Below are 24,864 nucleotides of genomic sequence, written 5' to 3' on the forward strand. Positions count from 1 at the left end.
AAGGATATGGGAAGATGCGGAGGGGAGGAGCACAGGGAACTAATCCTGGCCGTGCCATGTGGTGAGACCCACTGGAAAGTTCCCATGGTGACACAGGTTCTGTTCTGCTTTTACGACTAACAGGATGACATCCAGTCCGGTTTGTGCCTGAATCTCTTCTCCTTATGGACGCCGCCCAGCTCTTCCGGCTTGGAAAGGAATCGTCTCTTTTCACTTAGGGAATCAACGCTAAGAATGCACAATGATCAGTTCTTTTTTACATCCGACTCCCGTGCAATAAAGAAGTTACTTCCCGGCGAGCTATTAAAATATGGAACTTTTGACCTGGAGTCTTTCCGGCCCCGAAACCGCCAAAACTTCCCAGATTGCCGCCCGACAGCAGACGGCCGTTGTCTTAAAGTGTTCTGTGATTGGTTCAAAACGACCCGATCATCACGCAGAAACATTTACAAGAGGGATTTGTAAAAATTCCTATTTATAATAACCAAGAACTCCTAAGCGACATCGGTGTTAAAGCCAGCCAGAGTACAGTAGAGTAAAAGTACCATTTCAAACCCTCGCTAGAAAGATCCAATTTAAAAGTGCCCCCTCTGAATCTTTGTAGGTTTTAAATTAAGGCCTCGGCAAAGTAGCCTGTGAGGAAAGGCCGATTTACCAGTTCGTAGAAAGTTCGACTCGACAGCTGATTCCAAAACATTTGAGTAGTCCGGGTGGCTCTTGGCTTAATCAGACACCCACACGTAAATAAGGGGATGAGTAGACGGTGACCCAGCTGAGACATCTAATTCCTTAGTTGGACCTCCTGGAAGAGGTCTGGGTCCGAGAGAGTCACTGTAGCTTTTTTTTTCCTCCCACCCCACCCCCCAACAAAAAAAAAAAAACAAGAGAGAGTAGTACGCTGCTATCGTTCTGGAACATAGCAATAGTCACTACTGATCAATCGTCGATCTTCACAGGCAGTGAATGGGATGGCTCAGAAGCCAATGGCTGGGCTGAAATCCATAATGATGCTTCTTCTCCCCGTATAACTTTCTCCCATTGACTGAGATTATCCCTAGGAATGGAAAAAAGAGAAAAAAAACTCAGTAGATACATTTGAAAGGGTTTTTCACAAAGCAAAAGCTGTGCTGGCCCATCCCATCCAACCTATAAATCAGGTGCAGCATGGCCTAGTGGAAAAGAGCACCGGCTTGGGAGTCAGAGTTGCTGGATTCTAACCCAGGCTCCGTCACTTCTCCGCTGTGTGATCTTGGGCAAATCATTCGACTTCTCTGGGCCTCAGTTACCTCATCTGTAAAATGGGGATTAAAGCTATAAGCCCCAGGTGGGACAGGGGCTTGTATGCAAGCTGATTATCTTGTATCTACCCCAGCACTTAGAAATTAACAAATACTATAAAAAAGTCAATCTCTACCGTGTATAGAGTAGTGAACTAAGGGCTTTGTGGAGGTATAATGAAGATAGAAGATGTGGTCCGGCTCTCAAGTAGTTTACAATCTAGACACAAAAGAGATTCTAAATTGGAAGAAGAGGAGGGAAAGATGTGTATTTGGAGGAGTAAGTGCCCAAAAAGTGGAGTATGTAAGTTTCAATGCTCAGCTGGGTGATGGCTGGTGATGGTTTGAATGCATAGCTGCGGAGGTGGAGAAAAAGAAAAATTAAAGGGGGAAAGTCTCCTGGAGGAGATGGGATTTGGGGAGCCCTATAAAGATGGGGAGAGCTCGGTCTCACAAGGGTGAAGGGAGAGCCAGTTTTAGGTGGGAGAAAGGTTGCTAGCAAAGGGTAAAGGCGGGATAAACTTGGCAATCACACGGCAAAGTCTGTGTTTCTCCAATAAAAAAAGCCTTCTACTTTTCTTTTTCTTCACTATTTTTTATGAGAGGATACGGGAAATGTACACAAAGGCAGTCAGTTAGACTTCTTGATAACTGCATCAGCCATCAGCCTCCTTATTAACCTCAAAGCCTTCTGTCTGTCCTCACGCCAGTCCATACATCACCCTGCTTCCTGGATCATTTTTCTACAAAAAAATTCAGGACATGTTTCTCCACTCATCTAGAACCTCCAGTGGTTGCTCACCTCCATAATAGTGATGATTGTGGTATTTGTTAAGTGCATACTATGTGCCAGGCACTGTACTAAGTGCTGGGGTCTATACAAGCAAATTAGGTTGGACACAGTCCCTGTCCCACTTGGGGCTCAAAGTCTCCATCCTAATTTTACAGATTGAGGTAACTGAGGCACAGAGAAGTGAAGTGACTTGCCAAAGGTCACACCGAAAACAAGTGGTGGAGCCGGAATTAGAACCCATGACCTTCTGACTCCCAGGCCTGCGCTCTATCCACTGGGCCATGCTGCTTCAGTGGATAGAGCCCGGGCTTGGGAGTCAGCGGTCCTGGGTTCTAATCCCAGCTCCGACATTTGTCAGCTATGTGACTTCGGGCGAGTCACTTAACTTCTCTGTGCCTCATTTACTTCACCTGTAAAATGGGGATGAAGACTATGAGCCCCAAGTGGGATAACCTGCTTACCTACTATCTACCCCAGTGCTTAGAACAGTGCTTGGCACATAGTCAGTGCTTAACAAATACCATCATTATTATCAAACAGAAACTCCTTACCATTAGCTTTAAAGCATTCGAATACCTTGCCCCCTCCTACCATATCTTTGCTGATTTCCAATGACAACTCAGCCATCACACTTCAATCCTCTAACACTAACCTACTCAATCTCGTCTATCTCGCCACCAGTCCCTTGTCCCCAACCTGGCCCTAGCCTGGAAGCCTCTCCTTCTTCATGTCCGACGGATCGCCACCTTCAAAGCTTTATTAAAATCACACCTCCACCGAGAGGCCATCCCCATCAAGGAGAAACTCCAAACCACTGGTCTTAAATAACTCAATTACCTGCCCCGCCCCCACATCTTACCTCCCTTATGTCTTACTACAACTCAGCCCGTGCACTTTGCTTCTCTAATTTCAGTTGGCTCCTCTAATTCCAGTCTACTCCCTGTATCTAACCCGTCTTTCTCACCACAGACCTCAACCCCACATCCTGCCTCTGGCCTGGAATGCCCTCCCTCTTCATATCCGCCAGACAATAACTCTCCCTACTTTCGGAGCCTTATTAAATAGCACATCTCCTCCAGAAGGCCTTCCCTGCTTAAGCCCTCATTTCCTCTTCTTCCACTCCCTTCTGCATCTCCCTTACACTTGGATTTTCACCCTTGACTCACCTCTCCCCCAGCCCCACAGCACTTTTGTACATATCCATAATGTACTTTTTTATATTAATGTCTGCCTCCCCCTCTAGAGTGTAAACTCACTGTAAGTAGGGAACATGCCTACCAACTCCACTGCACTGTACTCTCCCAAGCGCTCGGTATAGTGCTCTGCACCTAGTAAATGCTCAATAAATACCATTCCCTCTCTCTTCTGCAACCCCCTTGCTCTTGGCTCCGTACCCTTTAAGCAATCGACATTCACCTCTTTTCAGTCCCATAGCACTTAAGTACATATCCATAATTTATTAATCTATAGTAATATCTGTCTACCCCTCTAGAATGTAAGCTTTCTGTCGACAGGGAACCCGTCAACCGAACTCTGTTATACTGTGCTCTTCCAAAAGTTTGGTAGAGGGCTCGGGACTCACTAAGTGCTCAAGAAATGTGATTGTTTGGTTGACTGATTGATTTCAAGCTAGCCTACTCACTATGCCTCATTCTCATCTCTCCAACTCCACCTTCTTACACACCATATGCCCAGTATGTGGGACTCCCTCTCTCCTCATATCTGACTAACCACCACTCTCCCCATCTTCAAAGTCCTTCTGAAATTGTATCTTCCCCAAGATGCCTTCCCTTGTTCATTTCTGATCTCCCCTCCCTCTCTCCCCCCCGACCGCCATTTCAGTACTTCCATGCAACCTAAGCGCTTATGTATTCACGGTGCTTTACACAGCGTTTTATGTACTCGTGTACCTAGCACACATACTCCGTTCTCTCCTTCAATCTGGAATTTACTTTATGGCCGTCCCCCTCACTAGATTGCAAATGCACTGAAGGTAGAGATCGGATTTACTAATTCTACTGTTCTCTCCCGAACCCATAGCACGCTGTTTTGCGCATAGTAAGCTCTCAATACCTACCAGAGAGCTCTATATCCTTCTCTAGACTACGAGTTAATTGTGGGTTAGAGAAAACGCCTATCAACTCTGTCCTACTGTATTCTTCCAAGCACTTGGTTCAGTGCTCTGCACACAGTTAAGCACACCATCAAAACAATTGATCGATCCATCGATTGACTGTCGAGTGAAAAGACCACGGATTAAAAATGAAGCCCATCGGCAAGTGTCTGAAAATCTTTGATCAAACGTTCTTGAATATTACTGGCAAAACAGAGTTACTAGCTCATGTCACCAATTCGTGTTTACATCTACTCCGGATGAATACTCAATTTTTACAATGTGTCACTGCACACGACTTGGTTAACAAATAAAAGCTAAGTATTTTACAAGACAGATTTCCCACAGCCACCAAGACAACCGCCTGGGAGCGGAGTATATCTTCAGCTTGATCGTAAACTCCAACCGTTGCTCATTTGGCAGTACAGAAATAATACTTGTGTAATTTGTTATGCCCTTACTATGTACCAAGCACTGTACTAAGCGCTGGGGCAGATAAAGCTAACCAGGTCCATGGGGCTCAGAGTCTGAGAAGCATACTGAATAGGAATATCCATTTTGCAGATGAAGGAGGAGAGTCACTGAGAAGTGAAGTGACTTGACCACGATCACAGCAGGTAAGTGGCAGAGCTGAGATTAGAATGCTGAACCTCTGACTCCCAGGCCCAAGCTCTTTCCACTAGGCCATGCTGCTTCCCAGAAATGAAATTAGGAACGATATCTTAAAGAGGAATCTACACACGTTGGCCTCCACCCTAGCACAACTGGTGGTAATGGCAGGTTCTCTATGATGAATCCTAAACAGACTGGGTGCCTCTTATGTACTCTTCAAAATGACTGGTTCACAGTCCTTCAACCTCTCTGGATTGACTCATAGTCCAGGATGAAAATGCATTTTTACAAAGTGGCTTTTTAGACGGAGGCAGTGTGACATAGTGAAATGAGAATGGGCTTGAGAGTCAGGAGTCCGGGGGTCCCAGCTCTGCCATCTGCCCACTATATGACACTGAGCAAGATGCTTAACCTTTCTATGTCTCAGGTTCCACAGATCTGAAGCAGTATCGCCTACTGGATGGAGGCCGGGCCTGAGGGTCAAAGGACCTGTGTTCTAATCCCGGTTCCACCAAGTGCCTGTTGTTTGACTTTGAGCAAGCCACTCAACGTCTCTGTGCCTCAGCTTCCTCTGCTGTAAAATGGGGATTACAGCTGTGAGCCCCATGTGGAAGAGAGACTATCCCCCCTCGACTTGCTTATATCCACCCCAGAGTGTATAGTACAGTGCCTGGCACATAGTAAGCCCTTAAACACCAGAATTATTATTATGTGAAACTGAAATAATATACCCACTCTCCCTCCCTTGATGTCATGAGCCCACCCTGGGACAAAGTTATCTTGTATTTATCTTATAATTATGCAGTGTTTCCCCCCCCCAAAGCACTCAGATCAGTGCTCTGGCACATGGAAGGTGCTTAAAATATGCTATTATTATTAGGAAAATGAAGACACCAAATTCTGAAGTCACCAAATTCTCAGGTGAGGCAATTCATCTAGTCAATTCTCATTTATATTTCCCAGTGATAATTAGAGGGTAACCTGCTGAGAAGAATCAGCACAACTGTCCAAATGGCCTTGCATGTTACCAGACAGTAACAATAATAATAATACTATAGAATTTAAAGATATGGACATAAGGGCTGTGGAGCTGGAGATGGGGCGAGTATCCAATGTCCAAAGGTAACAGATCCAATACAGTAGCAACATCTGTGCATTTGAAAACCTCCATGTGGAATTTTTAATTAAGCATTGTACCTAAGTGATCTGGATGGATTTGAGAGAAAAACTAAGGACCTTCCCTCCCCTCCCTACCCCGAATTTACATTTGCTTGCATGAATAAGGCAAGTCAGTCAGTCCAGTGTATTTATTGAGCGCTTATTGCGTGCAGAGCACTCTACTGAGCACTTGGGAAAGTACAATAAGACAATATAACAGGCACATTCCCTGCCAACTCCTTGGGGATATTCAGCCAGAAGTCTTTCGTTACCTCTGACCCCTGCTCCTGAATTTAAGGTAAGAGGGCTCATAAAGGGTAGGGATTGTGGAGTAGCAAGCATTATGAAATAGCACTGGGCTCCCCAGGCATCAATCTGACCATTTGCTCTGCCTGTGGGCTTTATTTATTTATTTTTATTTGTTAAGTGCTTACTGTGTGCCAGGCACTGAACTAAATGCTCGGATAGACACGATATAATCAGGTCTTAATCTCTCTTTTACTATGCTGGAGTAGAAACAATGTAATCAGGCCTTAACCCCCCTTTTACTAATGAGCGAACTGAGGAACAGAGAAATGAAGTTGAGTCGCCCGAGGTCACACACAAGCGGACAAGTGGCAGAGCTGGAATTAGAACCCAGGTCCTCTGACTCTAAGGCCTGTGCTCTATCCACTAGGCCACACTGCTAGTCAGTCTCAGTGGCTTTTACACTCTAACTCTGGCTAGGACAGAGACTTTAATCCATTTCCAGGAGGAGAAGTGGAACCACGCTATGGAACGTTGTTGACTCCCAGGCCCGCGCTCTTTCCACTAGGCCACTCTGCTTCTAGGTCTCAGGGGGAATCAAACTGCTTCAACTCTGGCTAGGACAGTGACTTTAATCCATTCTCGGGACGAGAAGCTTCGGATCGAAGCTACGCGGTGCTGCTTACCTGCAAGCCCGGAGGAGGGGCCCGGTGGGAGGAAAGATCTGAGTGAGGGTAGTGTAGCAGGGAATGGCGACAGCATTGTAGAATCCGAGCTGTGACAAAGGGACAGAGAGCCACAGAAGTCACTCACAGATAAGCAGTCTCTTCCGCCCTCAGCCCTTTACCTAGGGCACCGTTCATGCTACCAAGCGGTCATATCACTTTCAAAATTGCACCATAAGAAAACACTCCATTATATCACTTTCAAAATTGCGCTGTAAGAAAACACTTAATTATATCCGCTTTTGAGCAGCTGCCCTAGACATGAGGGACTCTTATTTCTTTACAAAAATAAGCTATTCTTAGAATACATTTATGAATGAAAATTTGTACTTTCTTTTGTACTGTGTATTTGTACTAACTTTTAACTGGTGCTTTCACACTGTAAATCACTGTAGTGAATGCTGGGAATAGTCCTTAGAAAATCAAGTTCAGACTCAATCCTGGCTTCCCAAGGGGATCATCAGCTAAGTGGGGAAAGACAGGGGCTCTAACATCATGCTTTTTCACAACATATAATGATTGTGGAATTTGTTAAGGGATCACTATATCCCACACTATACAAAGTGCTGCAGTAATCACAAGATAACCATTTAATTCACAGTCTCTGTCCCATACGGGGCTCACAGTCTAAGGTGGAAGGAGTATAGCTATTTAATCCCCATTTTGCAGAAGAGGAAACTGGGACTTGGAGAAGTTAAGTGAGTCGCATGAGGGAAGCTAGTTCATATTCAACAGTGAAGATAATGACAATGAAAATACTGGTGAGAAGAGCAAGAGCCCGAGAGTCAGAGGACCTATTTTTTAAATGGTATTTAACACTTACTATGTGCCAGACATTGTACTAAATCCTGTGGTAGATACAACATAATCAGGTTGGACGCAGTCCCTCTCCCACATGGGGCTCAAGGTCTTACTCCCCTGTTTACCAATGAGGTAATTGAGACCCAGAGAAGTGAAGTGACTTGGCCAAGCTCACACAGCAGACAAGTGGCAGGCCGGAATTAAAACCCAGGTCCTCTCACTCCCAGACCTGAACCGTTTCCACTAGACCACGCTGCTTCTAATTCCAGCACTGCTGCTCGCGTGCTATGGGATTCTGGGCAAATCCTTTATCGTCTTTCTGCTTCAGTTTCCTCAACTATAAAATGGGGATAAAGTATTTGCTCTCCCTTCTACTTAGACTAAGTGGGACAGGGATTGTATTAGACCAGATGAGTACAATGCTTACCCCATAATAAGCACTTAACAAATACATCATAATCCATTATAATTTAGCAATGACAATAATGATAATAAATGGAGTAGCAGGCTAATGCTTAACTGGGCTGTAGCTGCTAGAAGACTCCACCAGCTCACAACGCTAACTCTTTCACAGAAATCTAAACCATAAGGAGGGTAGCTTGGCTATTATGAGGTCAGGCTAGGGCCTTAACTCAGTACAGAGCTAAAGTTTCTGACAAGATGATTCTATTGATTCTACTGAATGCTAATGTTTTTGTCCGTCTGTCTCCCCCGATTAGACTGTAAGCCCATCAGTGGGCAGGGACTGTATCTGTTGCCGATTTGTACATTCCAAGCGCTTAGTACAGTGCTCTGCACATGGTAGGCGCTCAATAAATACTATTGAATGAATGAATGATGCACTCTGTTATTGTTAACAATGCTTGATGGTTTTAATTAACCAAAATACAGAAGGAAAATAATATAAACTCACAGACCTATTTTTATCTCTAGAGTTGGACGACTCATGTAAGAAATGGAAATGATCAATATTACTGTTTTGCCTCTTTTGGGTCGAAAATCATATTGGTTAATTAATGGTATTTACTGAGAGCTTGCGATGTGCAGAGCATGTTATTATGTACTTGGGAGAGTACCACAGTTTCCTGCCCTGAAGGAGCTTACAGTCTAGACAATGACAGTGTTAATGACAGTGTTAGGAAAACATGAATGGAATTCCCAAAATAAAGTCCCAATTGGGAGCTCACAGGGCTCATCCCCAATTTACAGATGAGGTAACTGAGGCACAGAGAAGTTAAGTGACTTGCCCACAGTCACCCAGCTCACAAGTGGCGGAGCCGGTATTAGAACCCATGACCTCTGACTCCCAAGCCCGGGCTCTTTCCACTGAGCCACACTGCTTCTCTAATGTAGTTTAATGTAGTGATCACTTAACCAATACCATAATTATAATTCAGTATGTTGGTACAAAGAGGATCTAACTCTAGATCCAGGATTCACCTCATCTTCCTGATCTGGTATTTGCTCCTAACGTCAACCCAGGGATTATCCATCCCCTTGAGCCTACTGTTTTACTTCCCTTAGCAGATTCTCCGTACAGAGCGTGGACCTGGGAGTCAGGAGGGCTTGGGTTCTAATCTGAACCCCGGCATATGTCAGGAGGTCATGGACTCTAATCCCAGCAGACATGTCTGCTGTGAGATCTCGGGCAAGTCACTTCACTTCTCTGGGCCTCGTTACCTCATCTGTAAAATGGGAATTAAGAGTGTGAGCCTCATGTGGGACAGAGACTGGGTCCAACCTGATTAACTTATCTACCCAGTGCTTAGAACAATGCTCGGCACATAGTAAGCACTTTACAAGTACCATTATTATTGCTTTTATTACTATTATCAATGCAGGCCTATTGTCCACAAATCTTTTCCCTGGTAGTTAATTTTCTGGCCTCAGTCTTCCCAATAGTGACAGTAGTACTATTTACTGAGCACCCCGTGTATACAATACACTGTACTAAGCACTTGGGAAGTAGAGAATAAGGAAGCGACAGGTTCCCTGCCTACACGTAAGTTACATACTAATGGAGGTACAGACATCAAATATTTTCAAAGCAAGTAGCTAAAATAATTGTACTTAGAGTCGAATACACACATGTACAATATATATATATGACTACACATATGGTCCAAAAGTGCTGTGCATGGGTAAAAATGAGTGATCCACTGTGCATGTGTGTGAGAGGGCCAGCTTCTCAGGAGCTGCCTAGATCTTGTTGTATCTTAAAATTTATCTTGTACACTTCCAAGGGATTAATACAGTGCTTTGCACAACATAAGAACTAAGTAAATATAATTGAATGAATGAATCTTGGTTCCTAGCAGACCCAAACCCGATATCCAGTGGCCCCGCTCGGGCTCTACCCGAGACCCACCTACATCTTGAGGGATCCAAGCCCCCACTTCCAAATGAGGACTTTGAGGGACAAGTGGGTAGAATTGCGGCCCCAGGCAGACAGTCCAGGACTACGGGGAGGGTAGTCTGGCCTGACTTCCGGGAGGGCCAATGGGCTTTCCGAGGAACTGACAGGGGGATTAGTGACTGCGACAGAGGGGTTTCCAAACCAATGCATCTAGAGTTGGCATCCGGGACCCCAGGAGGAGGGTGGAGACTTGAGAATGCAAAGTGTGCTGTTTCTCACCCTTCTTGCCCCTTGCCCCTCACCACCCAGGCATTCCCAGAGCTCTCTAAGAGGTGTCCAAAGACCCTTCCATGATGTGACTAACACCTTGCAGAATAAACAGTCTGGACCTCTCCCTCTTTTATGACTTTCCTCATGCCCATTTTGTGGCTTCCAAGATAGGCAACACAATACATACTTGGCCTTGAGGGACTTCATCCTTTTTGTCTCGGTCCATCATGGGAATAGGCTGAATGCCTAGCTTCTTCATTTCATCACCCTGGAGTTGGAGGAAAGGAAGGGCGGGTTAGGCTTTCTCCATTTACACATGTTACAAAAATCCAGAAAATAAAAAAAAAACCAAACCCTCATAATTTGAAGAGATGGTTCCTCTCTGCAATAAGTAAATATTGAAAATTGTTGCCTAATATACAACAAATAGAACACGAAGAGGGCTAGATTTCTGGAAGTAGCCTAATCTTGTTCTATCTCTCTCTGTAAAAGAAATACCTGATCTGTGCATGAGTGTCTTTCTTCCCCCACATACTCCTATCCATCTACCTCCTTCATATCTTCTTCCAGTCTATCTGTCTCTCTCTTCTCTTCCTGGTTATTCCTAAGCTGCCTACTCTTTGACGTTCCGCTTTATTTTTCTCCCTTTCCCTTGGAAAGTTGGGAGAAGGGAGGAGAGGGATCCCAGTCCCCTCTTCCCTTTATGGCTGGCCAAAAACTGCTACTGTCCCCTGTTGAAATCATTTTTCAAGATGGTCTATGAAGGGCAAGAGGATAGCGGGAATTAAAACCAACAATATAAAAGGAAATGGAAAACTCATCCTCAGACCCTCCTTCCCTGTTCTCCCACTTGAGGTGCAGCTTGGCAAAGTGGAAAGAGCAGGGGCTTAGGAGTCAGAGGACGTGGGTTCAAATCCCAGCCCCGCCACTTGTCTGCTGTGTACCCTAGGGCAAGCTACTTAACTTCTCTGTGCCTCAGTTACCTCATCTGTAAAATCGGCATGAAGACTGTGAGCCCCACGTGGGACATCCTGATCACCTTGTATCCTTCCCAGCGCTTAGAACTGTGCTCTGCACATAGTAAGCGCTTAACAAATGCCATCATTATTATTATTCTCTGTGCCTCAGTTACCTCATCTGTAAAATGGGGATTAAGACTGTGAGTCCCTGTGGGACAACCTAATTACCTTGTATCTACCCAGCGCTTAGAACAGTGCTTGGCCCATAGTAAGCGCTTAACAAACACCATAATAATAATAATAATTATTATTCCTTCTGCCTCGCCATTGCCCTTCCCAGAGCAGGGAAATCTGTGTTAATCACTGACCAAAGTAATTTAATAAGGACAGCCAAGTGCAGTTGACGTCAAAAGCACAATGCTTAGGTAGCTATTTGTTTACGCGTGCATCCATGCAGGCAGGCAACATATGATATAGTGAGGCATACGGCATTCAGCATGAACTGAAAGAAAAACATTAAATTTTAGTTCTTGAAATGATTTCTCAAAGTAATGGAACACCAGATTCTTGGATTCCCAAGAAGTTATTTTTAACCAGAAAATTATCCTGGCTCAACCTAGTATGTTCACTATGTGTTTCTTTCTTCAACTGTGAAAAAATAGATTAGCAATGAGCACAGATACTAGTAATTGAAACATTCATAAATCGGAAAACCACCTCTATACTTAAGTTCTCTTGAAGTTATCTAGAACATCAGCTTGGGCCAGGATATGTTTGAAAATGCAGGTAGCGACCGTAATGAAACAGGTATTAACGTCGTTGGAGTTCATGGAGTAGCTTTCATACCTATGAACAAAGAAGTCTGGGAAATTCATACATACCTCAGCCCAGAACTCGGCATAAATGTCATTAGCGGTCAATCTCGTAACTGGCCACAACTTTGTAACGGAACAAAGGTCACAAGCAGTCATCATCAGACCAATTACTCGATCTCTGGAGTAGAGTGATATAAAACTTGTTAGACAAATGCAAAGATTAACAAAACACAGTAAAGAGGCTTCTGTGGTATTTTCAGAAATGTGACAACGAGGATACGTCATAAAACACTTCAAGGAAGGGAAACAAAAAGTACTGATGTACTGTCTCTCTAAGAAAAATGAACTTTAAGAAGGAAACAACGATCAGATTGTAATCCTACATAATGCTTTTCTGTACTATCCTCTTTTCATAACACATGAAAAGTCCTTTAAATATAGCTCACTTTGTGATTGGAAAAGTATTCTCCATTCAGAAAGAATGAAGGCTGATTGCGATTTTCTCAGTTGGGCTGTACCCTAACGTCTTCTCACATCAATTGAGGCTGCCTTATTTTTATAGTGGAAAGTTTTCGAGTAGCATTTCTGGTGCAGCAGAGTCTTAGATTGGCAAAGCATAGCTCAGTTTCAAAGAAGATTATCTCTAGGTTTTTACCTCTTCCTAGCCACCAGACTCAGGCCCCTCCCCCCAAAACCCATCCGATAAAACTGGAGCAGACGTGCACACGTCGATAATGGAAATTGTGCGTGTCACATCGTGTCACCTGATTGGCAGAGCACTGGAACAAATCAGATCCCCAGATCCCAGCTGCAGGAACCAGTCGGAGGACACGGCTCTTTTAGCAGCTCATAAATCCATCCCTTCAACGAGGAGGTAGATCAGATAGGGGACCCCAGGCATAGCTGAAGTCCAGTCAAAGACGTCTCATGCCAGTCTCGCCCCTTTTGTGTCCCTCTTCCCGACCCCCCGGTGACGTGCTAAAAGAAGGGGATGGTTTTTTATACCATCTTAGATTGCTTTATACATGGTCTCATCGCCGCCCTCCAGGATCTGTTCAATTCTGAAGGCTATTACTGAGCATTTAAAACAAATGATCCACATTTAGAAATCTAACAATACTGTGCTAATTCATTTATTTGTATTTATAAAGTAATCAATTAATGATCAAATAATCAATAAATTTGTATTTATTGAGCACTTACTGTGTGCAGAGCACTGTACTAAGCACTTGGGAGAGTACAATACAACGAGAAACAGACACGTTCCCTGCTCACAACGAACTTACTCTCTGGAGGTGGGGCGGGGGAGACAGGCAATTATACAAAAATAAATAGATACGTATATGTGGAACCCCAAGAGAGGGCAACTATATCAAGTATGACTGTGGAAATTGTGAGTTTCCGGCTAAATGAGATTTGATTCTATTACATAGATGATGATGATGGTGATTATTGCATTTATTAAGCACTTACAGTGCATTAAGCACTGTTCTAAACACTGAGGTAGGTAAAAGTTAATCAGGTCGGGCACAGTCCCTGTGCATTCATTCATTCATTCATTCAATTCATTCAATAGTATTTATGAGCGCTTACTATGTGCACAGCACTGTACTAAACACTTGGAATGAACAAGTCAGCAACAGATAGAGACAGTCCCTGCCGTCTGACGGGCTTATGGGCTCACAGTCTAAGTAGGAGAGAGAAGAGGGTACTGAATCCCCATTTTACAGATGAGGTAGATGAGGCACAGAGAAGTAAAGTGACTTGCCCAAAGTCACACAGCAGATGAGGGAGCCAGGATTAAAATCCAGGTCCTCCAACTCCCAGGCCTGTGTTCTTTCACAGTAAATCTGTTTTGTAAAGGTTCAATGTTCTCCCAGGAGCCTAAGTCAGGGACATCCACCGATCTGAAGCGTCTGGGTATTTGGAGGCGAGAGATGTCTTTCTTAGGGCTGGGATCTGGGACCCTGATTATTATTCATATTACCATTATTATAATTATTACTATGGAATTTTTAAGTGCTTACTATGTGCCAGGCATTCTACTGAGCATCGGGGTGGATACAAGCAAATCGGGATGGACACAGTCGCTTGTCCCACGTGTGGCGCAGAGTCTCAATCTTCATTTTATAGATGAGGTAACTGAGGTCCAGAGAAGTGAAGTGACTTGCAGAAGGTCACCCGGCAGACATCACCTTGCCCCCTCCTACCTCTCTTCCCTTCTCTCTTTCTACCGCCCACCCCGCACGCTCCGCCCCTCTGCCGCCCACCTCCTCTCCGTCCCCCGTTCTCGCCTATCCCGCCCTCGACCCCTGGGCCACGTCCTCCCGCGGTCCTGGAACGCTCTCCCTCCTCACCTCTGCCCAACTGATTCTCTTCCCCTCTTCAAAACCCTACTTAGAGCTCACCTCCTCCAAGAGGCCTTCCCAGACTAAGCTTCCCCTTTTTCTTCTGCTCCCTCTGCTCCCCCTCTACCCCCCTCTTCACCTCCCCTCAGCTAAGCCCTCTTTCCCCCCCTTTCCCTCTGCTCCTTCCCCTCTCCCTTCCCCTCCCCTCAGCACTGTGCTCGTCCGCTCAATTGTATATCTTTTCATTACCCTATTTATTTTGTTAATGAGATGTACATCACCTTGATTCTATTTATTGCTACTGTTTTAATGAGATGTTCATTCCCTTGATTCTATTTATTGCTATCGTATTTGTCTGTCTGTCTCCCCCGATTAGACTGAAAGCCTATCAGTGAGCAGGGACTGTCTCTATCTGTTGCCGATTTGTACATGCCAAGTGCTTAGTACGGTGCTCTGCACATAGTAAGCGCTCAATAAATACTATTGAATGAATGAACGTGGAGGAGCCGGGATTAGAACCCGTTACATACTGACTCTCAGGCCTGTGTTCTATCCACTACAGATGGGTGGTTGGGTGTTTAGGAAAATGCCTGTCTCAGTATCCTAGGGATGTGTCTCAGTGGGTTTTCTCTCAGGCTAATAATAATAATAATCTTGGTATTTGTTAAGCGCTTACTACCTGCAAAGCACTGTTCTAAGCGCTGGGGGGATTCAAGGTGATCAGGTTGTCCCTCATGGGGCTCACAGTCTTCATCCCCATTTTACAGAGGAGGTAACTGAGGCCCAGAGAAGTTAAGTGACTTGCCCAAAGTCACACAGCTGACAAGTGGCGGAGCCCGGACTAGAACCCATGACCTCTGACTCCCAAGCCCGTGCTCTTTCCACTGAGCCACGCTGCTTCTCTGGTAGTACCCAGCTCTCTCCTCTTCCTGAGTGTCTTCTCCCTCTCTCTTTCGTCCCTTGCTTTGGACCTTCCACCTTTCGGTCACTTTCATATTTCCACCTTTGACGCTCTCTTCAATCTCCGCTCTTTCCAACAGCCCCTCGAGCTCGTTGTGGACAGGGAGCGTGCCTATTCACACTGTTACATTGCACTCTCCCAAGCACTTACGACAGTGCTCTTTACAAAGTAAGCGCTCAATAAATATGACTGTTGGATTGATCTCTGGAGCTCTTTCCTCCCTGGGATCGCCACCACAGCGGGGTCCGTCTAGCTTTCTCCAGCTGCCTGGGGTCTTGGAGGTTGACTTTGGATTTCCACCCCTCTTTCATGCTCAGTTCTCCACACTCCAAAAGTCCCAAATCAGGGCAACTCCACTCCATATTATCCTCTGAGATCTTTATGGGGGAGGTGGGGGGGATAGCATCATGGCAGCCATGTTCCAAATGGCCCATGCCTTTTCCCTAACCAGAGAAAAGGGAATGAATCACTTAATAACCCCTCTAGTCTGCAAGATCTCTGTGGGCAGATCCAGCACTTAGAACAGTGCTTGGCACATAGTAAGCGCTGAAGAAATACCATCATCATCTCCACCGCGGAGTAGTGGAAAAGAGCACGGGCCTGGGAGTCACAAGGTCGTGGGTTCTAATCCTGGCTCCTCCACTTGTCTGCTGTGTGACCTTAGGCAAGTCACTTCACTTCTCTGGGCCTCAGTTCCCTCATTTGTAAAATGGGGAATAAGACTGTGAGCCCTATGCTGTGTCCAACCTGATTTGCTTATATCCACCTTAGAACTTAGTACAGCGACCGGCATATAGTAAGCATTTGATAAATACCACAGTTATTAAGTGCGCAGTACAGTGCTCTGCACACAGTAAGCGCTCAATAAATACAACTGAATGAATGCTCAATTGCATGCTGCTTTCTCAAGCGTTTAGTACGTTCATTGTGCACAGTAAGCGCTGAATAAATACCACTGACTGATGAATTTCTTTTCAAGGTACACTAACTCTTTAAGGTTCTAAGGATACAACTGAAGACTCTTGCTGAGGTCATGTAACTAAAGAGCGGGCAAGATTCTACAGTCTAGAGGGGGAGACAGACATTGATATAAATGAATAAATCACAGATGTAGACATAAGTTGCCGAACTGTACTTCCCAAGTGCTTAGTACAGTGCTCTGCACACAGTGAGCGCTCTATAAGCACGACTGAATGAATAAATAAGTGCTGTGGATTAGGAGGGGGGATAGATAAAGCGAGCAAGTCAGGGCGACCCAGAAGACAGAGGGAAAAGAGGGAAGGAGGGCTCAGTCAGGGAAGGCCTCTTGGAGGAGACGTGCTTTCAATAAGGCTTTAAAGGAGGGGAGAGTCACTGTCTGTCGGTTAGTTGTTGTCCTTTGGTGTGGCCGCTGATTCATCTGCAGTGATACGAACAACGTGCATGGGAAGAGGTTGGCCTGTGGAAATTAAGTCTCATTCTGTACCGTATTTGCTGTTTACTTCATCTCCTACTGAGAGAAGACCATCCAACCCACAATTTACATATCTTCTTTTGTTTTTACATTTTTCAAATGATTTTATTATTTGAGTTAGCTCCTAGCCAAAACCTACTTCCTTTAAAAACATCATTTTAATACCATCTCTGCACTGTTCTTAATCTCTCTCTTGGGATGATATTTTAAAGCGTGTTATTGTGGCAACTTGAGATTGTGTTTGTATCATTCCTGCATTTTCCTTATAAAACGAATCCAGTTAGGATTATTTATTTAACATTAAAATAGCACTGTGGTGACGTAGATGCGTCATTAATACGATTTGAGCAATTGTGTTCCCAAGAACATAACCCAGATTTGAGTATCTTATTATTTCCCCTGGCATGCTAAATGTGATAGATTCACTAAGATAAACATAGATAAGACACAGGAGTTCAGCGCCTTCGATTTTAAATCTGGCACTGTCTCCCCCACCTCCAACTAAGTTTGTTTTTTAATGGTATTTGTTAAGTGCTTACTCTGTGCCGGGCACTGTTCTAAGTGCTGCGGTAGATACAAGGTAATTGTGTTGGACAAAGTTCATGTCCGACATGGGGCTAAGAGTCTTAATTCCCATTTTCCAGATGAGGGAACTGAGACAAAGAGAAGTGAAGTGATTTGCCCCACGTCACAGAGCAGACAAGTGGCAGAGTTGGGATTAGAACCTGATTCCTTCCGACTCCCAGGCCCCGTGCTCTATCCACTAGACCACACTGCTTCTTACATTTTGCATGGGGATAAGGAGACATCCTTCAGCGTTCAAGTCAATGAAAGGCACTTGTAAAATATCTCTGAACGATGGACTAAGATAAGCTTAACAGAACATTTTTAATTCCATACTTTAAACTATTAAAAAAAACTCCCACAAATCTGGAAACTTCCTGACTGTCTTTTTCTTCTCCTTGTCTTCAACATTCATTTATTTGTTGTTTGTTCACTGTGGGGAGGGAACGTGTTTAGCAACTGTTATACTGTACTGCCTCGAGCACTAAGTACCGTGATCTGCACACACTAAGCGCACCATAAATACTATCGATATGTTCATTCATGTTGTGGCTGCAGCTATTAGAGGTGGAGGGAGACCTGAGGCACTGAGGAAAGAGTGACCAAAGGGGAGAAATTAATATGTCACCTTTTTCCTTAGGGCCAAATACAAGAGGGCAGCAAGACGTAACTTCACACTCCACAATAGGGACTGGATTCCTGGTCTTTCACCAATTGTATCATCAGACAGATACATGCTCTTCCTCACTGGCGAGATTGAGTTGCGGGTTTGGGCTAAGAACATTCAAACTCTTTCAACTCTCAAGCCTTCATTAACACTTTGATTGTAAGCTCTAGAGGGGCAGGAATCCATTGCAGTGAACTCTCCCAAACACTTAGCACAGTGGTCTGCACACGTTAAGTGCTGAGAAAAAAACACTGGTCGACCGACTGACAGAATGCTTACAGGGGTTAAATTTAGGAATAGTAAATTCTGAAAATGATCACAGGTAACGATGATTTTTGACTGCTTACAAAAATAATAATGATGATGGCATTTGTTAAGTGTCAAACACGAAGCAGTGTCCTAAACTCTGGGATTAATACAAGATAATCCGGTCAAACACAGTCCCTGTCCTTACGTGGGGTTTCCAGTCGAAGTAAGAGGGAAAACAGGTATCGAATCCCCCTTTTGCAGATGAGGGAACTGAGGCACGGAGCAGTTAAGTGACTTGCTCAGACGTCACACAGCAAATGGTAGAGCCTTAATTAGAACCCAGGTCCTCACTCTTTCCACTAGTTCATGCTGCGAATCGAAATCAATCGATGTTATTCACTGAGTGCTTAATGGGCATAGAAGACTGTACTAGATGCTTGGGGAGGGACAGTAGATCTTTTTTAAAAATGGTATTTGTTGAATGCTTACTGTGTGCTAGGCACTGTTCTAAGCGTTGGGGGAGATACAAGGGAATCAGGTTGGACACAGTCCGTTGTCCCACATGAGGCTCACAGTCCTCATCACCATTTTGCAGCTGAGGTAACTGAGGCACAGAGAGGTTAAGTGACTAGCCCAAGGTCACACAGCAAACACGTGGCAAAACCGCCATTAGAGAACCCTGGCCCTTCTGACTCCTCGGCCCCCGGGTAAACCCTAGCCCATGCTGCTTCTCAGGGTTTGCAGATATGGCCCTGCCTTCAAGGAGCTTATAATTTACGCTCTGTTTGCTAATTCATTTAGAAATGAAGTTTGGGTGAGCCAATTTACTGAAAAAAAAAAACAATTCATCCAGGCACACATACAGAGTGGAAGACTCAATCGGGAAATGCACAGGTGAGGTAAAAATAGCTTCTGCTCATACCAGACTGCATAATTGGGGACATGTATTTTTCACAAAATCCAGACTGAAGGAGTTAGAATGATATCCCTCTGAGGTTTGCTCTACTTAGACTTCCTGCCCCTTGCAAAGAGCCACTGCATGATCAGAGCACAAAGCTACTTCCCAGAGATCGAAGGAATTGCTCTATTTAACTGAAGATGAACACATACGACAAACTGAATTTAGGATGTTGGTCACCAACTTCATGGAATTGCACACTCCTGTCATGCTTCTGCCGGGAAATGCTGCGCATGTGGCTAGGCAACCAGAGTGGGAGAGCATGCTCCCATAATGCCAACGGATTTTTCTGGTTTTCTCTTCATACCACAGCGAGGTTTTAGCCTGAAGGAAAAAGGGGGACGGGACATTCCTGTCACTCAAACCACTCTGGTTCACTTCAAAGAGTAGGAAGTTAGAATCACAAGAAGCAACTCACAGCCTTGTCCCATCCATTCTGCTTCTCAGTACTGAGCTTCTTTTCTGAAATGACTTTCAATTTTCACAACAGTTGGGACAAGGGTTGAGAGGGAAATGGCCCAGATAAATCAGAGGCGAGTTGTTCCTTGGATTCTGGTTTCTTCCTGGCCTCATTTCAGTTCCCCCTCCCTTTCTCATGACGCTCCTCTTGGTGTAAGCTTGGGAGCAGGGAATGTGTCTGTTATATTGCTACACTGTATTCTCCTAAGCACTTAGTAGAGTGCTCTGCACACAGTAAGTGCTCAATAAATACGACTGACTGACTTGATTTTAAATCCATTGTTTTACTTTTGATCCCTAGAACCTAGAACTTTAAGAAGTTGTCACCTATACACTCGCAACCTGTCTTTAGCACCTGTCAGAAACAAACATTTTCCTAAATATCCAAGCTTAAACTAGTTAAACCAGACTTAAATGGGGCCTTCTCTTTGGAAGGTGGAACTATCCTCATCCATCCATCCAGTTTTGAAGAATTTCTGGTAAGCACCTAGCATTATCATCATCAGTAGTAGTAACAGTGTCTATTAAGTGCTTACTCTGTGCAGAGCACTGTAATAAGTGCTGGGAGAGAATACAGAGGTGGAAATCAGACACAGTCTCTGACCCTTGGTGGGCTCACAATGTATGAGGGAGGCACTCAATCAAAGAGAACTTGAAAATACAGTGAAGAAACTGCATGAAGTCCAATGGCAAGAGAAGGTCTACAGAGTGAAGATGCAAAGACCCGCAAAACTCACAGAGATAATTTCCAATCATATATATTGAGCACTGACTTAGTGCAGAGCACTCTACTGAGTACTTGGGAGAGTAGAATATAACAATCCAACAGAGTTGGTAGACAACGTTCCCACAGAGAGGTTACATTTCAGTGGAGCACTCTGAGGTCCACAGAAGGGATCCAGTAAAGATATCAGCAATTTATTTATATTGATGTCTCTCTCTCTCTCCCCCTCTAGACCGTAAGCTCGTTGCGGGCAGGGTACGTGACTGTTTATCGTTATATCCTACTCTCCCAGGCACTTAGTACAGTGCTTTGTCCACAGTAAGAGCTCACTAAATACGAGTGACTGAATGAGATCGTGGGATGTGGTTTTTCAAGGGTCTACATTAGCTGGCCAGATGCCAGCCTACCCAAAGGGGCAGGCCATTCGAAAACCTATTCCCCCCGGGGAAGGAAGGAGTCAGAACTGGCTGGGCCGAGGGGGAGAGTTCATCAGCCAGAACAGCTGGAGCCCAGGCCCCGTCCTGGGTCAGCGGAAAAGGTCAGCAGGAAGCTAAGGGTGGGGCCAGCTGCCTAGGGGCCATCTCAAATGAGGACTTGAAGACCTCAGTTAACCCCAAGATGGAAAATCTCTGCGTGCATCCGGGTTTCAGCAGGAGTTGGATTTTGCTTGGGGCAAACCCCCGAGGAGCCGGCAGACTTGGCAAACCCACATATTTGAAGGCTGACCACAGTGCCGGGCCAGGGGAAGACAGCGCGGGGAAAGGGAACGGGCTGTTGACAGACTAAAAAAAAGCGGTTTTGTAACACTGACGGGCCACACCTAGAGAACTGCGGAAGAGCAGTCCTAGCAATAACTCTTTTGAGAGGGAAGCGAGGATGGAGTAAATCCCCTGAATAAATAACTCGAGGCTGGCAACAAAAGCAGATGTGGCTCAGACTGAATCAGTCCTGACATAACCTTTTACTTTGAACCACGCCAGAGAGTACACAGAGAAATAGGGTCAGACAACAATTATGAGCTGGTCTTCTTGGCAGTATAGTCTCCAAGCAAATTAATAACAAAAAAATACATCTAAAGAGACAACCTGAGAGTATCTATTCCCCCTGCCCTTTTTGATGGTCATTAATAAGCACTTACTGTGTGCCAGCCACTGAATTAAGCTCTGGGGTAAACACAAGCTAATCAGGTTGGACTCAGGCCATGTCCTTCATGGGGCTCACGATCTTAATCCCCATTTTACAGATGAGGTAACTGAGGAACAGAGAAGTTAAGTGACTTGCTCAAGGTCACACAGCAGAGTGGCAGAGCCAGATTTAGAAGTCAGGTCCTTTTGACTCTCAGGCCCATGCTCTATCCACTAGACATACTGCCTCTCTCGGAGTAGAGTGAAAGAAACCGAACAACCTCTAGCCAGAACAAAAAGGGAGGACTTTTCAAAAGAACAGGCTCAGAGCTAAACATTTTAGAGCAATGAAAAATCTCCACGGTCCAGACGCAACAGCCAAAACAACCATACCTTATATCCGTTCTGGGCATGAGGCAACTCAAACACACAAATATTTGGTTAACGGTGGCCAAGAGCACAAATACTTAAGTAAAGCTATACTTCATGGGGAATTTCAACATTCGAATAAGTTGACAAACACACAGTGAAGATAGCTTAGCCTGCCTGGGCCTCCATCAGTTCACGGGGTTTTTTGGTGGGTTCTTTTTTTTACCTATGTGCTTGATTATTAAGGTTTAGGGATCCTTTCTGGTGCATCTCTTCCAACTGTTTCCTGTTTCCAAAGTAGAGTGCAAGGTCTGTGGCGATGATGGCCTTGCGGATAATCTCCAGGACCTGCTCGTATTCACTGGAGCTCAGAGTGGAGAAGATATTGTGCCCTTCCAGCTATGAAAAAAATAAGAACAATACCGATAAAAAGCACAAGCTCTCATTGTGTGATCGTTTCGGTTAGGAACAAGATGGCTAAAGACGTTTACAGAGATGTGCAAATTCAAGGCATGGAAGAAAAGCATGGGATGAATGACATAAAATGTCCTTTGTAGTCCTTTTTTTTAAAAAAATATTGCAGCACGATTGAAGCTCTTACCAACATGACAAACTTCACATGCATCAAGCACCCGCCTTCAGAATTGAGGACTTATATGTGACTACTTTTCACTGTTGGAGCTGAAACAGTCAAATTTCATTTTGCTTACATGCTTTTCATTGTTCCAATCAGTTTGTAATTCCCAAAGCTGGTATTGTCATCACAGAGTTAACAAGACTGGAAATCTCTAACAGGGCCTCACACAGTCCATGCACTGATTTTTTGTATCCATCCAAAGTAAAATTCTATCTTAAATTATTCCAGCACAACTCCAGAATATTCATACCTATTAACTAGGAAAACTAGTTCAGCAAAGAACACAGTCTTCTCTACTTCTTGATTTAGCAAATTTAAATTTTTCCATAACCACTCATTTTGAACAATGGCATTAATTGACTATTGTTAGACTCTCAAACATTTTGCCTAGCAAGTGAAACATTTTATAAAGGGTAAACAGATCAACTTATTATTATTATTATTAGAAGTTTTTTTTAAAAAAAATTGGCTTTTCAACCCTTGTTGAATTTGCATTTGTCTTATGCTGTTTTTACTAAATTCAGTCATACAACTTCAAAAGGTCCATACTGACGGGTTTCTGCTTCTTTTTATTCCATTTATTCTTTATTCTAGAATATTTTGGGGGAGGGTTCTCTTACATTTCAAGTGCACCTGCATAATTTGCCTTGTAAACCCCTTGAGGGCAGGGATTATGGTCCTAAACGATTCCAAATGCTTTGCATTTTCCTAACTTATTATATAGAGCTCTGTGACCAGCAAGCGCTCAGTAAATACCACTGACTGATTGTATTATTGATTTTGATGGGTCCAAATCCCAGCTCTGCCACTTGTTTGCTGTGTGACTTTGGGCAAATCATTCAGCCTAAAACACCTCAACTAAAAATAGGGATGGAATAGCTGCCCTCTCACCTTCTTAGACGATGAAACGAAGTGAGACGGGCAGCATGTCTGATCTGATTTTATTGTATCTACCCCAGTGCTTGAAACATAACAATTATTACTATTATTATTATTCCTGTGATGATGATTATTATTACTATTTTTATTATTTTCAGATCAATTCTAACTCTAGCATTTTTCTAGAGGTCACAGATCCCCCTCCACTGTTAAGGGCAGGCTCTGCTCAACACCCCTCCACATCCGGCTCATCACACAGCACTTCCCATGCCCGCTTCTTCCCCATGCCTTGCCTTCCTAGTTCTGCACAGGGACCCATCTCATGCCCAGCAAAGGTGTAAGCCTGGACTCCCTATCTCTCTAGACTATAAGCGGTTGTGGGCAAGACACGTATCTATCATCTATGTTATATTGTTACAGTGTACTTTCCCAAGCACTAAATACAGTGTTCTGCCCACAGTAAGCATCAATAAATATCACTGAGGTGCATCTTCTCCAAGAAGTATTCCCTGAATAGGCCCTCTTTTCTCCTTCTCCCACTCCCTCTGCACCACTGTGACATTCTCCCTTTATTCATTTTTCATAGTTATTTATGCTTCCCTAGGCCTCAGTTACCTCATCTGCAAAATGGGGAATAAGATTGAGAGCCCCACGAGGGACAACCTGACTACCCTGTATCTCCCCCAGTGCTTAGAACAGTGCTTGGCACACATTGACACAAATACCATAATTATTATTATTATTATTATCCCCTCCACAGCTCCACAGAATTTATTTACATAGCTGAGAAACACTGGGGCCTGGTAGATAAAGCCCAGGCCTCGGAGTTAGAAGGACGTGGGGTTCTGATTCCAGCTCTGCCACTTGTCTGCTCTGTGATCTTAGGCAAGTCACTTCCCTTGTCTGCGCCTCAGTTCCCTCATCTCTAAAATGGGGATTAAGAACACGAGCCCCACGTAGGACAGGGACTTTGTCCAAACTGATTACCTTGAACCTATCCCAGTGCTTAGAATAGTGCTCAACACATAGGAGGCACTTAACAAATACCATCATTATTATCAGTAATTTTATTTATTCGTATTAATGTAATAATGTTGGTATTTGTTAAGCGCTTACTATGTGCCAAGCACTGTTCTAAGCACTGGGGTAGACATAGGGGAATCAGGTTGTCCCACGTGGGGCTCACAGTCTTAATCCCCATTTTACAGATGAGGGAACTGAGGCACAGAGAAGTGAAGTGACTTGCCCACAGTCACACAGCCGACAAGTGGCAGAGCTGGGATTCGAACTCATGAGCCCTGACTCCAAAGTCCGTGCTCTTTCCACTGAGCCACGCTGCTGTCTCCC

General features: G+C 44.4%; 1 protein-coding gene across 6 annotated transcripts in view; it reads right to left on the reverse strand.

Annotated features, from left to right (window-relative positions):
• Positions 1-458: 458 nt before the first annotated feature.
• Positions 459-24,864, reverse strand: part of PDE10A (phosphodiesterase 10A) — a 543,800-nt gene continuing 519,394 nt past the window's right edge. For 5 of the 6 annotated variants that reach the window (XM_039915066.1, XM_029048769.2, XM_029048765.2 and 2 more), the window contains 5 exons: positions 22,228-22,400; positions 12,192-12,303; positions 10,539-10,619; positions 6,886-6,974; positions 459-1,054 (listed from right to left, as the gene is read on the reverse strand). In XM_039915066.1, coding sequence (XP_039771000.1) covers positions 937-1,054; positions 6,886-6,974; positions 10,539-10,619; positions 12,192-12,303; positions 22,228-22,400 — 573 coding nt within the window. In that variant the 3' untranslated portion in view covers positions 459-936. The remainder of the gene's footprint in view (positions 1,055-6,885; positions 6,975-10,538; positions 10,620-12,191; positions 12,304-22,227; positions 22,401-24,864) is intronic. The other variant, XM_039915065.1, reaches the window with a different exon arrangement.

The sequence above is a fragment of the Ornithorhynchus anatinus genome, chromosome 21 (assembly GCF_004115215.2).
Source record: "Ornithorhynchus anatinus isolate Pmale09 chromosome 21, mOrnAna1.pri.v4, whole genome shotgun sequence".
Classification (NCBI taxonomy): Eukaryota; Metazoa; Chordata; class Mammalia; order Monotremata; family Ornithorhynchidae; genus Ornithorhynchus; species Ornithorhynchus anatinus.